Raw genomic sequence first — 16,698 nt, forward strand, 5'->3', positions numbered from 1 at the left:
TATATAATAATTTTTATAATATTATACAGCATTTTTCATCTGACATGGTTGTGTCGACACTGCCAACGCATCCCGTAACACATACAATTATAACTGATATGTAAATACTGTATAAACTGCCTCCTGTATCTCTACTTAAATATTACACACTTCATTCCAGCAGTGCGCAAGAAGTTCCGTCATCCAATCACAAGTTGCGCTTTTGCGTCTTCTGACGCCTCGCCTTCAGTCTGAAACACGCCGTTTGGCTGCAGCTTTGCGAACTGTTTTCTTGAAATAACTTTAATGGATTGACTACTATTTGAGAGGATACGCGAACTTTACAGATCCTGCAGGCAATATTATCAAACTGGCGCTTAGACAGTAGAATGTAAACGGGAAATCGCTGCATATCCGTTTTCAAAGTTGTTTAATCTGTCAGAGAGGCCTCTGGGTCCATTACAACATGTAATTTTCCAGTATACTTGCTTGAATAGTGCGCACCTAAGTCTAGGCGTTTACGACAGGCAGTACGTAGAGTGTATAGATATGATAGTACACGCTGTTGACTTTGCCCAGGGTTTGATCGGTTTCAAACAACTGCCTGCTGTCATCTGAACTTGTACAGCAAGAAAGACGTCAACAGCACAACTGCAACAGGGTAAGTACGCTAGAGTCTGTTTTCATAATCGGAACAGTTTTATAAACTAAAAAAATGCTATGAAAAGGAAAGACAGAAGTGCAAAGTCTCGGAACATGGAAGTGCGCAACGTGATTTGTTTTAATCTGCAACGTTGCCTATATGTGTATGTATGTATTTCGTTGTTTTTTTCATCGTCAGTCGGGTTTGGGACTGGGAGGGGTCATGAATGGGTTGAAAAGTAGTTCTGCTTGTTCTTTCTCTCTCATGCACTAACTCCACATCTCTCTCTCTCTCTCTCCCTTTCCTTCTTCACTTCCTGTAATTCTTGTTGTCTTGCATTGCACTTTCAATGCCCCTCCCGTGCTGTCTGTCGTTGCCTTCTGCATTTGTGTTTGTGAAGTTTCCTGGTTGTAGACCTCTATGTCCCTCCTCAATGCACAAAGCATGGAGTTTAAAGGAATAAAGGCGTTGTATACTGTCATTTGTAAGTCTCTATGTCCTTTTTTAATAAAATATGTGTGGTCTGAAGCTTAATTATTGCTTCTATAGAGATTTTGTTTTATTATTGTAATTTACAAAAGTTAATGTGGAACTATAATTGTGACTGATATCAATGTAAAATTGTCTTTTTTCCTTTTTAGAGCATTTCCCGTGACTGAGGAATGACTGGGTTTTCGAATATTTACACCGTCTTTATATTGCATTTTAAAAGCAAGAGGGGAGGGGGGAGCGCCTAGACCCCATAAAATCCTGCATGCACCCTGCTCAGTAAAACACATTTTCACATCCAGCAATGTGCCCACCTAATCAGGCTTACTAAAGTGGTGGTTGCCAGATTGTTCTCGTTTTTTTTTTTTGTAGTTTCACTGCATTGTTATGAGTCTCTCACCACATCAGAGAGGAACCATTAACAGTCTAAGCAAGCAGAATGTTGAAGCAATAAATGAATCAATGCATCATTCAGAGGATATGTTTTACAACGTGGGTCCTCCGGTCCTAGAGCAAACTCACAGCAGTCCAGGAGGCGTTGTGGATTCTAGCCCTGAGGTCCAAGGCTCTAACGTTTTCAAAACTGATAAAGGATATCAGCCCCGAGGACGTTTCCAGCAGGGTGGATCAGTCAAGTGGGTACAGGACCCCATGCATGCCTCGACCTGGTTTCAGGGTATTCCAAACGTGACCAAGTGGACACCAAATTTCCCACCTTCTCATAGTGGAATGGATGACCCAAGGGCTTTTCACAAGGCGGGTCAAGAGATGGAGGGCGTAAAGTTAGACAAAGTTTCACCAGGACCCTCTCAGTCCTACCCTGATACTTCACAAGTTCCCGGGACAGAGTGGGACCATCATACAATGGCAGCAATGCACCATGCTCAATTCCTCCAGCAGGGTCACAGGCCGGCAGATCATCAATATCCGCCTCAAGGCATGCATCACGACATGCAGGATCCAACTCTGCAACCCTTCCAGGTGGCTTTTGGATCTACTAAGCAAACCCAGGCACCTGGCTTTAATCAGGTTTTTCAAGGCAACAATGCATCTTTAAATATGAATTACGGTGAGAAACCAAAATCGCAACAGCAACTGTTGCAGATACAACAGCAGCAGCAGCTGCACCACCAGCATCAGATGCAGCAGTTACACATGTGTCAGTTGCAACAACAACAACAGCAAATTCAGCAACAGCAACGCATGCATCACATGCAACAGCAGTACCAGCAGCAGAAAATACAGGAACAGCTCCAGATGCAGCAGCAAATGCAGCAGCACACACAAGGGCTTCGTCAGCCCGAATCTACACCATCGCAAGCAAAGCAGCAAGTCAAACAACAGACTGACAGTGCTCGGGTGAATATCGAACCCAGTCCATTATCCCATCAGACTCAGGTCCCTCAGATTCAACCCCAGCATCCAGTGCCTCAGGTATCAAATTACCAAGACTCCGTTCCTGCAAAGACAATTCCAGAACCGCAGGAGACCCAAACCAAACGTCAGGTTGCCCCTCGCCGCTCGCGTCGCCTGTCCAAAGATGGTATGTCTCCACAGGACAATGTTCCTCCCCAAAATGGAGAAGTGGGCAAAGTCCAAGGACCTTCAGCAGGGGTCATTCAAAGCACCCAAAGGCGACGGAGAGCCTCAAAAGAGATTAACCTTGAGACCTTAGCTCAAAAAGCTTCAGAGATGGAGTTTTTGCCATCAAAGGTTAGTGTGTGAGATTTTATCTATTTAAAGTGCGTATGTTAAGTATTAAAGGGATGGTTCACCCAAGAATGAAAATTCTGTCATTTACTCACTTACATGCTTCAAACTTGTATACATTTCTCTGTTCCGATGCCCACAAAGGAAGATATTTTGATGAATGTTTGTAATTAAAACATTCAGGAGCCCCATTCACTTTTTTTTCCTACTATAGAAGTGAATGGGGCTTATGATTGGTTTGGTTACAAACATTCCTCAAAATATCTTACTTTGTGTTCATCAAAAAAAAGAAATGAATACAGGTTGTTACAACATTACAGTGTGTAAATGATGACAGAATTTTCATTTTTGGGTGAACTATCCCTTTAAGAAAGGAAGACACTAGAATGGAAATGTATTACCATGTTATAATGTATGCATTCTGTGACATTATCACCTTAATATCTTTAATATTGCTAGTGACTAAGTAAAGCCATGTCAAAGAATGTTAATAAAGTGAAATTAATGATTGCTCCTAATGTCTTTATTAGATTATGAGACTTTATCTTGGATTTACAGGCAGGGTCGCATATATGTTCCTGAGTACGAGTTACCATACTTCAGCAAGTAACATAAGCTTTAAAGGGATAGTTCACCCAAAAATGAAAATAATTTCATTAATGACTCGCCCTCATGTTGTTTCAAACTAGGGATCTACCGATATGTATTTTTCAGTGCCGATACCGATTTTTGTTTCATCAGCCTAAGCCAATGACCGATACAGGCAGCCAAATTTTTTTATTTTTTTTGCCGATATTTGGAGCCGATACTGCTTTTAACACATTTTTAACACATACTCAATTAACATCATAAAAATGACACGATGATGCCAAATGTTACAAGTCTCAATTCAAAAAAAGTAACATTTATTGAACTTAAAAAACTATATTTAACAAATAGTAAAAACAGGTAAGGATGCTATGGAACCATCTTTTGACGTTGTCATGGAAAGGTTGGTTGTTTTTAGTCACATGACCTGGAATCGCTTGCGGCTTCCAGCACTCTGTCTGTAAATAATGTCGGAAAAATATCGGCGAACACGGCAGCCACATATCGGCAGATGCCGAAACACATAAAACTCGCAAATATCGGTCTATCACTATTCCAAACTTGTAAGACCTCCGTTCATCTTCGGAAAACAGTTTAAAGGTGCAGTGTGTAAATTTTAGCGGCATCTAGTGGTGAGGTCAGGAAATGCAACCAATGGCTTAGTCCACTGCTCACCCCTCGCTTTTGAAACACATAGAGAAGCTACTGTAGCCGCCACCAGACAAACATGTCATCGTCAGAGACAACTTAGTGAAAAAATTTGTCCGTTAAGCGCTTCTGTAGAAAAATGGCGGCACAAAATGGTGACTTCCATGTAAGGGGACCCTCGGTGTATGTAGATAAAAAGGTCTCGTTCTAAGGTAATAAACACATACCGGTTCATTATGAAAGGTCTTTATACACCCCTGATAATATAGTTTTGTATATCATTTTGCATTTCTGTCAAGAGATCCTTCTAAAAATTACACACTGCACCTTTAAGATGTTTTATATTTAGTCCGAGAGCTTGTTGACCCTTCATTGAAAATCTACATACGGTGTACTGTGCAAAAAACACCATCAAAGTAGTCCATGTGACATCAGTGGGTCAGTTAGAATGTGTTGAAGCATCAAAAATACATTTTGGTCCAAAAATGACGACTTTATTCAGCATTGTCTTCTCTTCCCCTGTTGGGAAGCGCATGCGCGAGACTAAAGTCACGTGACTGCAGTGACATGGATGACATACGGCGCGGCTGACGTGTTATCTGGTGCGCCCCAGCTGTTTTTTTGTTTTTGTGTGCCCGGGCTTCGTTTACAGTCTGAGGGAGATGCACGTTGTAAATTTGAAAAAAAAACATGTCACACGGAAGAGAAGACAATGCTTAATGAAGTTGTAATTTTTGTTTATTTTTGGAATAAAATGTATTTTTGATGCTTCAACACATTCTAACTGACCCACTGATGTCACATGGACTACTTTGATGAGGTTTTTATTACCTTTCTGGACATGGACAGTATACCATACGTAGATTTTTAATGAAGGGGTCAACAAGCTCTCGGATTAAATATAAAACATCTTAAACTGTGTTCCGAAGATGAACGGAGGTCTTGCGAGTTTGAAACAACATGAGGGTGAGTCATTAATGACATTATTTTCATTTTTGGGTGAACTATCCCTTTAAGGCTGCTTGTTTGATCTCTAAGTTGTTTCTGTTTTTTTCAGAGCACCTTACAAATCAGCAATACAACTATATCATATAAACTCGACTTCCAGCTACCCCAGTCATAAACTGTAAAATGTGCAGTACACTTGAATTATTTAGTACTGAAAAGCAGTCTGGTGAGCAGCTGCATGTCCACACACCTACACATTCCACACTCTGTTAAAATCCATTCAGTTGAACTTGGGAGGGGCCGATTTACCAAGCCCTGTGTGCTAACATGTATCAGATCCAAATCTTACACACAAAAAAACACAACCCTTGTGAAAATAAACCATGGTTTTACTACAAATTAAACCAAAACAAACATGGTTACCATAGGTTAAGCATTGTTAACACAAATAAATCACGGTTTTGCTACAGTTTTCATGGTTTTGTAGTAAAAGGGTTTACAAATGGTACAGTACACCAAAAAGCAATGATTGCTACAATTTTATTATAAAAACATAGTTCGTTTTATAAGGGATAGTATAAAATATCTCTCCGGGTATTAAAATGTGACATGTATCTTTTTATTAAAAACATACATTGTAAACAAACGTAAAGGTATTTTTACGGAGTAAATATGCCAAATTGATCGTGTCTCACTTTCCCACTGCAGGTTTCTCATGCTTGGTTACATTTAGTTACCAATATATTATAAATCTTCACCATAAGCTTTCCTTTGCATTTAAACAAAAGGCTTTATTGCCGTCTCTGTTCAGTATATAATAATTTAGTATGTAATTTAATATTTATTAATTAGTTTTCCCAGTTTTTGAGATTTTTTTATGTACAGTTGCTTGGACACAATGTAACATTACATTTTTTTTTATTTAATGCTAGTTATGTTTTGTAGGAAGACAACTGAAAATGCCAAAACATAAGAAATTTTTATTTAATCTTAATGTTATTTTTCTCTTAAAATATATTTTACTTTTCCCAATTTGTACCTTATGTCTCTTTTGTCTTTTGTTAAGAGTGAGGAAAATACCCCTGCTAGACCAGCTGGTATGGTCCCTCTAGTCATCCCAGTCTCAGTACCTGTTTCTAGAGGCCAAACTAAAACGGAAGGCCCCAACACCTGGGCACAGCCTAGTGATGTGCGACGTCCCCCAGAGATTCCTCAACTGCAGAACCAACCTGAACGCAAACCCTCGGTTATCGTAGTACGGCGGCATTCATTAAAGCACTCTGCATCTGAGAGCCTTATCCATGTACGGAAGTCAAAGCTCGTAAAACTTCTTCACTTGCTTTTAAATAATTTACCAAACTCTTTTTAGGGTATTTTATAACATTTGTTGATATTGATATAAAAATATTCTGTCATTTACATTGGCTTCAGGGTAAGAGCCCAGAAGACTACAGGTCTCCTGACAAATCCAGGCGTCGCCCGCGACCGGAACCCCTGGTTATACCTCCCCCCAAACCGTGCACTTTCATCGCCCCTTCTATATACTCCAGCATCACCCCCTACCAAAGCAACCTGCGTTCGCCAGTGCGTCTGCCTGATCATGCTATCATCATTCCCCCGTATACTCCGCCACCCATTCTTTCACCGGTGCGTGAAGGTTCTGGCCTCTACTTTTCTGCTGTTCTGTCTTCCATGGCTGCGGGAAGTCAGGTCCTGCCACCCCCAGCCACACCACGGGGCACCACGAGAAGTTTGCTGCGATCAAGTTAGTTTTACATTTCTTTTATTTTTGAAAGACATTTGGTTTTATTCATGGTATTTCTGTTTAGATCATGGGTTCTTAACCTAATTCAGTTGAGGTTGGGACTCTTTTTATTAAACTGTTTTTGTGCCAATTCATTGAGTGCTATATAGTTGTTTCAAATCTCAGTAACTTCTCCAGGAAATCTGTATCTTGTATAACCATGATGATATGGAATAAGTCTAATTTCTTCTCTTTATCTCCATGTCTTCTGGTGACTTTATACGCTGTATCTCAGGCAGCTCTGATATTAGTCCTCCTGCACTTCCACTGATTGGAGAAGCAACGCCTGTCAGCCTCGAACCGTGAGCAGTGACTTCTTTAAAATGGCTTTACATAAAATCACCACAGTTCTTATATTTTTACTATCTAACGCTGTATGTTTTTACACCTCTTAGTCGCATTAACATCGGCCCTCGGTATCAGGCGGAGATTCCAGAACTGCTGGATCAGACATGTTCTCAAAAAGACCAACATAAAGCCACTTTAGTCTGGCTTCCTTTATCAGAGGCTGCTTCGACACCCTCACTAGATGCAAGAAGTAAGTTGTTTTTAGACCGCTTGGTCAGGGTTATACATCTTAAATTTACCAGAACCAATTCTTGAGGCCAAGAATAAATATAGCTGTCTTGCTGCGCAAAAGGTCAATAAGTTAAAAAGCATTTAAATATAGCATTTATATAAGCGAACCAATGCTCAATAACATCATGTCTCATCATCTACTGTACATCAAGTTCAAGTGAGCATTAGAGATAATAAAGCAAATAATTAAGGACTGAAAATAAGAAAAATAAAAGTGAAAAATTAAAGGGTGCACCTGAAAAATGAGTCATATTAAAACATTTCAATAGACAGGATGTGACATGATTGAATTTAGATGTGTGTTTACCGAGATACCTTCTTATTCCAATTTTTGTTATTTCCTAGTTGATGACCTAATGAACTTGGTTTGCTCGAGTGTCCTACGTGGAGGAGGGACCAACCCAGAGCTAGCAATGCACTGTTTGCATGAATGCAAGGGTGATGTCATGGTAAGCACTACGTCTATCATTGTTACACATGATTAGTATTAGAAAGGTTGTAATTTTGTGTATGGTTTCATGAACATCGATAATTAGTTTTTTTATGAAGTAAATTTTTTTTATGGAAATTGAGAAACCACAAATATATTTATTCTTTATGTCTCTGTAGGCAACACTGGAAATGATGATGATGAAGAATCCCATTTTCTCTGGGAACCACCATCTGGCCAATTACCACTATGCAGGTAAAAATCATTTATAACGGGACTCCTCATTCATAACTGTGTTCACTTCAGATAAATCCAAAGCTATTAAACATGCTGTAAATGAATAAATAGAAGAGTGTTTTATTTAGTTGTTGTAATGTAACAGATTTTCAGTAATGCTCCATGTCTCTTAAATGTCAACAGGGTCAGACTGTTGGACTGTGGATGAAAAACGATACTACAACAAGGGAATTTCTGCCTACACGAAAGATTTCTTCTTGGTACAAAAACTGGTATGCAGTTTATTTGTTTATCTACATTGTTTTGTTTACTGTCTTAAAGGGGTCATAAAATAAAAAACTACTGTACTGTACATGTATAATTTAAAGGTAGTGTACACTTAACAAAACTACATTTTAACTTGCTCAATAAGAAATTGCATAATAGAAAAATGTTATTATATCAAGATTCATTTTTACAAAGAATGAATTTGGAGTTATGACATGTGAAAACTATCTCTATATGTTGCTCTCTGGTCTTTTTACAACCCCTTCAAATTAGTGATGTTTAACATAAATTACTAATATGTGTGATTGTTTTGGCAGGTGAGGAGTAAAACAGTGGCACAATGTGTGGAGTTTTACTATACCTATAAGAAACAAGCAAAGGTTGGTCGCAATGGGATCCTTACATATGGCCCTTTAGACCCAGAGGAGAGCATCCCTGTGGTAAAGGCTGTTTTTTCCTTTTGTTTGTAATGCTTGTTTAAAGGATTAGTCCATTTTCTTAAAAAAAATTCAGATAATTTACTCACCACCATGTCATCTAAAATGTTGATGTCTTTCTTTGTTCTATCGGGAAGAAACTATGTTTTTTCAGGAAAACATTCCAGGATTTTTCTCATTTTAATGGACCCCAACACATAACAGTTGCAGTTTCAACGGAGTTTCAGAGGACTCTAAACGATCCCAAACACGGCATAAGGGTCTTATCTAGCGAAACTATTGTCATTTTTGACAAGAAAAATAAAAAATATATGCACTTTTAAACCACAACTTCTCGTCTATCTGGGTGGTGATGGCGCAGTGGATAAGACACACGCCTTTGGTGTGAGAGACCCGATTCGAATCCACTGTGACACACCATTGTGTCCCTGAGCAAGACACTTAACCCCTAGTTGCTCCAGAGACGTGCGACCTTTGAGCTATATAGCAATTGTAAGTCGCTTTGGATAAAAGCGTAAATGTAATCTCCGATCCTGTGACGCGCCAGTGTGACCTCGTCATCACGTCAAGAGGTCACGGATGACGTATGCGAAACTACGCCCCAGTGTTTACAAGTGTGGAGAAAGAGGACCGTTCTGACGTTGTTGTATGTGAAATGATACTAATTAATGTCTTTGTGTCAGTTTATTGTTTCAAATGGTCTGCAAATGTGCGTTTCGTATATGTAACACGTGCCCTTTCGATGTCATTACGCAATTACGTGAGGTCCCGCTGGAGCGTCACAGGACCGGAGATGGACAAGACGTTGTGGTTTAAAAGTGCATTTTTTTCTTGTCTAAAATGACAATCTTTTCGGTAGATAAGACCCTTATGCCTCGTTTGGGATCGTTTAGATGACTTCGAAACTGAAATTTTAAACTGCATTAAAACTGTTACGTTTTGGGGTCCATTAAATTGCATTAAAATGAGAAAAATCCTGGAATGTTTTCCTCAAAAAACATAATTTCTTCTCGACTGAACAAAGAAAGACATCAACATTTTGGATGACATGGTGGAAAGTAAATTATCTGGATTTTTTTAAGAAAATGGACTAATCCTTTAAGTTTAAGATTTTTTTAGTTTTTAATTTGTCTTTCTTAATTTAAAGTTAAAATGGTAAATGTCGCAAATTTAGTTATTTGATTATTGACCTTGATCTAGTGACCAAAATCTTAAATCCTCATTCATTTTTCTTTTAAAAATATTTTTATTATTATTATTTTTTTAATCCTATTACATTTTGTTTACCCTAATAGATTTTTAATCGAAACTCAAAAATTTTAGACCAAATTACACTTATAGGGGCGGTTTTCCAGACTGGGCTTATCCTAGTGCCTGACTAAAATGCATGTTTGAGCGCCCTTAATTTAAAAACACCTTGTACTGACACCTTAACTTATATCAGCGCCATTGTTTTTTCTCAAGATGCACATGAGTATTGTTTTTGTAAGGTTTGTACTTGGTGATACCACCCCATAATGTTTAAAGAATCTGTGCCAGAATAAATCTGTACAAAACACCATACTACACTCCATGATTCAAATCCAAAAATGCAGTTTTATATCTCCTGTCGTTTCTTTTCTCCCTTATACAGATCAATGTAAAACAAGAACAGCTGGATGAAGCTAATGATAAAAGAGCAGAGGGGCCAGCAGAAGTCAGTATGGACAACACTGCAAAAGATTTGACTAAAACACATCAAAACAATGGGAATGTGAGTATTAAAGACAATTGTCATTAGCATAAATGCTAAGAATAGTAGCAATACAGGTGTAGTAGTTATCACATTAAACAGGTAAAGCTTTTTGAATGATCGTCTTTACTCCTTTATCCAGCAGAGGGCAGACGTGGCTCATGAGGAGCAAAAGAACAGTTGTGTTGAGGGGGCTTCTGGCCTGAGGCCTACAGTTCAACCCACCTTCAAGACTCCTTCACCTGCACCTCAGAAACCTCGACCTGACAGCACAGCGAAGAAGAACAGAGCCTCGACGGGAACCAAACCCCAGGGAGAGCCAGAGGGTATTTTTCCTTGTAAGAAGTGTGATCGGTAAGTGAAGTTGTTTATGCATCCTTGTATATATGCTATTGAAAGTTCTTATATTAGATTTATGCATTTGGCAGACACTTTTATCCAAAGCTTAAATATGACCCTGGACCACAAAACCATCATGAATTACATTGCTATATTTGTAGCAATAGCCAACAATACATTGTATGGGTCAAAATTATAGATTTTTTTTAATGAAGTTTATTTAACTAAGTTCAACCAATCAGCTCGAAGAGTTGTCTATATAAAGCCGTACCACACCTCTGTCCCATGGTAGTTTTTGCAGCACCCCATCGCCTCACTCTCAGCTAATTCATCTATCCCAGTTAGGGGGGGGGGTATTCTAGGTTTGGGCTAAAATTCAGAGCTCGGAGCCCTCCCCTTGGTAAAATACAGCACATTTTGATCATTTTCCTTGAAGATATCTTGCAATTTTCCTACCGTAAATATATCAAAATGTATTTATTATTAGTAATATGTGTTGCTAATGCCTTCATTTGGAGAACTTTAAAGGTGTGTTAATAAAAAATGTTTGTAAACAGGGTGTTTTATAAAGTAAAGAGTCGCAGCGCTCACATGAAGAGTCACGCCGAGCAGGAGAAGAAAGCAGCCGCACTGCGTCTGAGAGAAGAAGAGGAGCGAGCTGCGGCTACAGCGAGGCAAAGGGCACTGGAGGTACAGGAGGCACTGGAGGCAAAGGCAGAAGGAGCCCCGGGAGACAGCAGTGGAGCTGAGAGCTCATTAGAGCCTGAAGATGAGCAGGATGAAGACTGGCACTGAGAGTGCTTTCTCCTTTGACTTCAGTTCTGTAACTTCTGTATCTCCTTTACTCCACTTTAAAGAAAAAGATGCCTGTTTTTTTGTTGTTATGTTAATGATGTTTTGTTTTAGTATAAACGATTTTTACCAAAGGTTTGATATATAATTTTAAATACTGTAGGTAATGACAATGAATATCATCATGACGACAATGAATATCATCATGAACTTCACAATTGTTCAATGATGTAGGCAAAGGTTGTGGTTTGTTAGTCTCTTTGATATGTGTTGAATATGGAAAGATTGTTTAAAAGACTGTAAGCCACTTTGATGGGAAAGTCATTTGTTTTACTGGATTGCATTTAACATGACTTGTTAACATGAATGTCTAAATGTTGGTTAACCTGTTTGTTAGTGAACCTGTACAGCCTTCCAGTTTCAATTTTGATAAAACACAAAAGCTGTTTTGTATGCTGTAAGATTGTATTTTTTTATTACATCAGTTGATGTAATGTACATAACAAACACATGATCAAGGACACAAACTAAAAAATTCTGCCGTCTATGGATAATTTTACAGAAATACGTCTTGTGCATGAAATGTATATAGTAAAAATATATATGTGATGACTTCTCTGTATATTGTACTGTGTAAAATGCTCTATTGATCATAATGTCTGTGCCTTTGTTTGTTTTCAGTACTTTGAACATACAATAATGGGTATTTATGCTTTAAATCCATGTAAACGGGGACATTGAGATATTTTATAGAAACTTATTTTATTAATATTTTAAAGAAACTTGCATTCGAAACACATATCACATTTGCTATATTCACAATTTTGTGTGAAATACAAATCAATTTTGCAGAAACTGATGCTTTTTTCCAGTTTGGTGACTATTGTGAGCACGCTTCATGGTTGCTATTTTTGATTTTATTGCCATTGCTTGCTTACTTGTGTGCCCAATAAAAAAGTCAAATTTATACTTGTATTATTTAACATAATATAATAAATATGAAATGCAATGTTTAATTATCACTAGATATATATATCATCACAAAAACTATGACTTACAAATAATATTTTAGCTGTCATTTATGTAAGATGGTAGTTTGCATTAAATGCATTCAGAACTGATTCTGAAAATGATCCAACTATTTTCTCAAGGTTTGTTGATTAAGGTAACATATTATAAACCAGCAGTCTTGACAATTGACTTTAGATGATGTTTGAAATAAGCATCATTATCAGTAGGGTTAGAGACACCTTGATTCTTTCACCTGCAAAAAAACAATGTCAGTTAAAGATATAGCTACAAAACAATACAAAATAAAGGCAATTTTCTCAATTTAAATATTCATAATTTTAATTTTATAGTTGATCATCATATAAAAATATAAAGTTGAACATCATTAGTAGTTTGGCTTAAAGGGATAGTTTTCCCCAAAAGAAAAATTCTGTTACCATTTACACCCATGTTGTCACAAACCTGTATAAATGTCTTTGTTTTTGTGAACACGGAAGATATTTTGAGGAATGTTTGTTACCAAACCGATTAGAGACCCCATTGACATCCATAGTGGGAAAGAAAAATAAAGTCAATGAGGCCTCTGACCGTTTGCTATCTCAGTCAAATGTCAAGTTTTATCAAATGCTTACCAGCATCAGAGTCATCCACTAGCATGCCTTTGGTGTCACTAAGACTTCCGTTGTTTGGTTCTGGAATGACACCCAAGAGCTTGCACATCAATGGATAGATGCTGATACTGTCAAATGGCTCAGCCAAGAAATTCTTCTTAAAGTCTGGTCCAAAAGCTCGAAATATCATTTTCATATCCATTTCATCATTACTGAAACCATGATCTCCTTTGTTGATATACAATATGATCCTCTGTGCAGAAGAAAAACATTAAGACAGACCACCTCCACATATACTGTCAGAAAAAATGGTAAAAAAAATATTTCCCAAGCTGTCCCTGGGGCAGTACCCTTTAAAAAGGCCCACATATGTATCATTTAGGTACACTGTAAAAAAAAAACAGTAAAATTTGGGCAGCTGGAGTTCTGGGAAATACCATAAAATAACAGGCACAATAAAATACAGAAATATTCCTTAATACAAAAATACAGTTTTTTTTCTGTAATTTTACATTAATTTATACATTCAGTACTAGTATGCAGCTTTGAGGTATATTTACATTTTGGTACCGATATGTACCTCTGAGATACTAATATGAAATCTCTGGTGCAAATATGTCTACTATTTATATGCTAGAAAATATAAAATATTAAATTATGGATAAATAAATCATTCAGCTGATTGAATAATGTGAAAATAGTGGCATGTGATATCTACCATACTATGCTGTTAGAATTCACTGTGAGCTCATAAAAACATAATGTTCATTTCCAAATATACCTACCGAGTTCAGATTAAAACCCAGGTCTGCAAACAGAACAATAGGCTGAATTCTTTTATTTTTGGCTATGTGGAAATGTTCTGGAATCTCTTCTTTCTTATAGACCTTGAGATTTGGATGGGCATTCTTCAGGGCATCATAAACTTCCTTCTCTTTCCCCTGTTTAGGCGTAATCATGCCATACCCACCATAGTCAAGCAACTCAAACTGGGACAGATTCAGAAAACTCATGTATTTGTTAAGCTTTATCTCCTCAACCTCAGGGGACTTTTTGACTGTGGTCATGCCATGATCTGAGGTGATTATGACATTAAGACGATCGGTCAAACTATTTTTGTGAATAGCATCCCTAAGATAACCAATAGTGCGGTCGATCTGTTCAATAATCTTTCTTCTCTCTGGGGTTTCTGGGCCTTTGGCATGGCCCACGTTGTCTGGTTCTCCATAGTAAAGAGCAACAAAGTGAAAGTCCTCTTCGGTGTACCATCTCATAACAGTGTCGATGTTCTGCTTCCACTCTGTTTCATTGTCATCCGGATGATTCTGACTTAGCACAAGGGAACGATAAACAGCTTGGCCGGTGTAATTTACTCCACCACCGGGATAAAAGAAAGATGCTGTTTTAAGACCCTTTGAAATACATGAGAGATTGTGATCATAGTGGTAATTGGTTAAAATGACAGATATTTTAAATAAAATAAAATAAAGTTTTTCATTATTTTGCAAGATTTAATATTTTTTAATAATGATATATGATATGATTATTTTCCCCATAGTGTGCAAGCTCCATCTCTGCTATTGTTTGTTTGTTTGTTTGTTTGTTTTTAATTAAACAAACACACACAACTGATATATTTGGATTTTATAGTTTCTATGGTGCTGTGGGCTTAATTTTTTTAAGTAAATGCTTATATAATAGCACAAGAATTGCAAAACAATAAATGAAAAGAAACTTGCAGTGGAAGGAGGTAATGTACTCTCAAGTCAGTTCTTAAATAAAATGTGGGTAAAAATTTCCCACCTGATTCTGGGCTGTTATCCACAGGGGCAAAGCGCCATTATCCCACCACTCTGATTGTTTTAGTGTTCCTTTATGGGGAATTATTTTGCCAGTGGAAGTATTAAACATCAGATTGTGGACAACACCATGATCCTCTATCCATCTTCCTGCATTAGAGAGTAGGATACATTAGTTGTATAATAGTAGCCTATACAATGTGAGTTACAGATAAACATATGGCAATAGATATTATGGTTTTAGATTAGATTGTTGTTGAAATATTTGTAATGCGTCAGCTGTGATCAATGGACCCGGATTTCTTATATTATTTATGCACTTTTCAGTAAATGATAACCACATGTCATCAGACATTGATTTATGAACAATGCTTATAAATATCCTTTGATGTTAGAGCTCAGACAAACTTTGTACAGTGTCATTTAATTAATAGCAGATATGGCATAATTGTAAACGTGTTCTCAGACGTTTAACTTGACAGATCAGACTTTGTACATTCTTGAAAAGATTGTAGATTACCTTTGGTAAAGGGCCTGTTAAGCATGAATGTGATGTATACAATTACAATCCAATGTTTAAAGGAATCAATAACTTAATGCAAAATTGCACAAAAACATCTTATTATCAGAACAAACTGTTTTGTGTTACTTTTAACACAACTTGTGTTTTATTTTAACACAAAATCAACAAACAATTACACATTTTGTGTTAAAATAACACTTTTTGTGTTAAAATGACAAAAAAGTACACAAAAAATTACAGAAAATGTGTTAAAATTACACATAATGTGTTAAAAGCATAACACAAACAAATTCTAAAAAACGAGAATCCAAGTGTGCGTCAGTAACATCTATAAAATTATTTCAGCAAAAAAAGAGGTAATAGTAAAATTTCTCAGAAAAATGTACAAAATATGTAACTGGGGTACAAAAACTACCTATGTACCTAGGGGAGGCCTACATATTTTTACGAGAAATAAGATACAATCAGATACTCAGAAAAATTAATGTGAATGTTGGGATGGAAACACATAAAAGCTAGTAAATTACATATTCCTCAAATAATGGTTTGGGTCCGAAGTTGATCTCCTTACCAGTAATAGTTGTAAAGTGTGATGGAGATGTCATGGTGATCGCTGGAGGATTTATGTATTTTGCTTTAGCTCCCTCTTTAACCAGCTCGTCCAAGTTTGGTGTATATACATCTTGGTCATAGTCCCATCTGAATCCATCAAAAGATATGAGCAGCAGTTTGTTATATGTCCTCTTTTTGGATAGAGGCTTACTACTCACACAGAGAGACAAAACCAAGACCAGCAGAAGTTCAGACTTCATCTTAAGAGAGTGTCAAGAAGAGAGAAACCCAGCAAAGACTGGTCTTGGTTTTATAGGCATCTATATCTAGGACTGATAAGATGAACTTGTAATACTCATTCATTGTTTTTATCACTCTCAGCCAGTTTGAATAGTCACATAATGTGACCCTGTCTGTGAAATTCAGGCTAAAGTCTCATAATCTAATTATGAGATTAAGAGCATCAAGTTGGATATTGATTTAATTATTACTCAGTCAATATTTAATATATTTTCACAGAATTACATGTATGCATTTGGCAGACACTTACAGTGCATTACAAGGTTTTTTTTATAAGATT

At 37.2% G+C, this 16,698-nt stretch overlaps 2 protein-coding genes across 6 annotated transcripts; one reads left to right on the forward strand and one right to left on the reverse strand.

Annotated features, from left to right (window-relative positions):
* Positions 1-185: 185 nt before the first annotated feature.
* On the forward strand, positions 186-12,589 carry mideasa (mitotic deacetylase associated SANT domain protein a). 5 transcript variants are annotated; one of them, XM_065257027.2, is made up of 13 exons: positions 186-640; positions 1,264-2,824; positions 6,072-6,308; positions 6,437-6,770; positions 7,045-7,111; positions 7,205-7,347; positions 7,734-7,837; positions 7,998-8,073; positions 8,239-8,327; positions 8,640-8,762; positions 10,393-10,512; positions 10,637-10,845; positions 11,388-12,589. In XM_065257027.2, exons 2-13 carry the CDS (start codon positions 1,499-1,501, stop codon positions 11,623-11,625), a joined length of 3,066 nt encoding a protein of 1,021 aa, XP_065113099.1. In that variant the 5' UTR covers positions 186-640; positions 1,264-1,498; the 3' UTR covers positions 11,626-12,589. The 5 variants fall into 5 exon arrangements, with proteins under 5 accessions (XP_065113099.1, XP_065113100.1, XP_065113102.1 ...); XM_065257028.2 differs by having other exon boundaries at positions 8,640-8,702; positions 10,634-10,845; XM_065257030.1 differs by having other exon boundaries at positions 8,640-8,702.
* A 144-nt stretch (positions 12,590-12,733) lies between these two features.
* Positions 12,734-16,378, reverse strand: LOC135738867 (ectonucleotide pyrophosphatase/phosphodiesterase family member 7). Its single transcript, XM_065257031.2, has 5 exons — positions 16,138-16,378; positions 15,048-15,193; positions 14,030-14,656; positions 13,266-13,497; positions 12,734-12,886 (listed from the first exon to the last, which is right to left on the reverse strand). Exons 1-5 carry the CDS (start codon positions 16,376-16,378, stop codon positions 12,825-12,827), a joined length of 1,308 nt encoding a protein of 435 aa, XP_065113103.1. The 3' UTR covers positions 12,734-12,824.
* Between the last annotated feature and the right edge of the window lie 320 nt (positions 16,379-16,698).

Source organism: Paramisgurnus dabryanus, chromosome 12 (genome assembly GCF_030506205.2).
Source record: "Paramisgurnus dabryanus chromosome 12, PD_genome_1.1, whole genome shotgun sequence".
Taxonomy (NCBI): Eukaryota; Metazoa; Chordata; class Actinopteri; order Cypriniformes; family Cobitidae; genus Paramisgurnus; species Paramisgurnus dabryanus.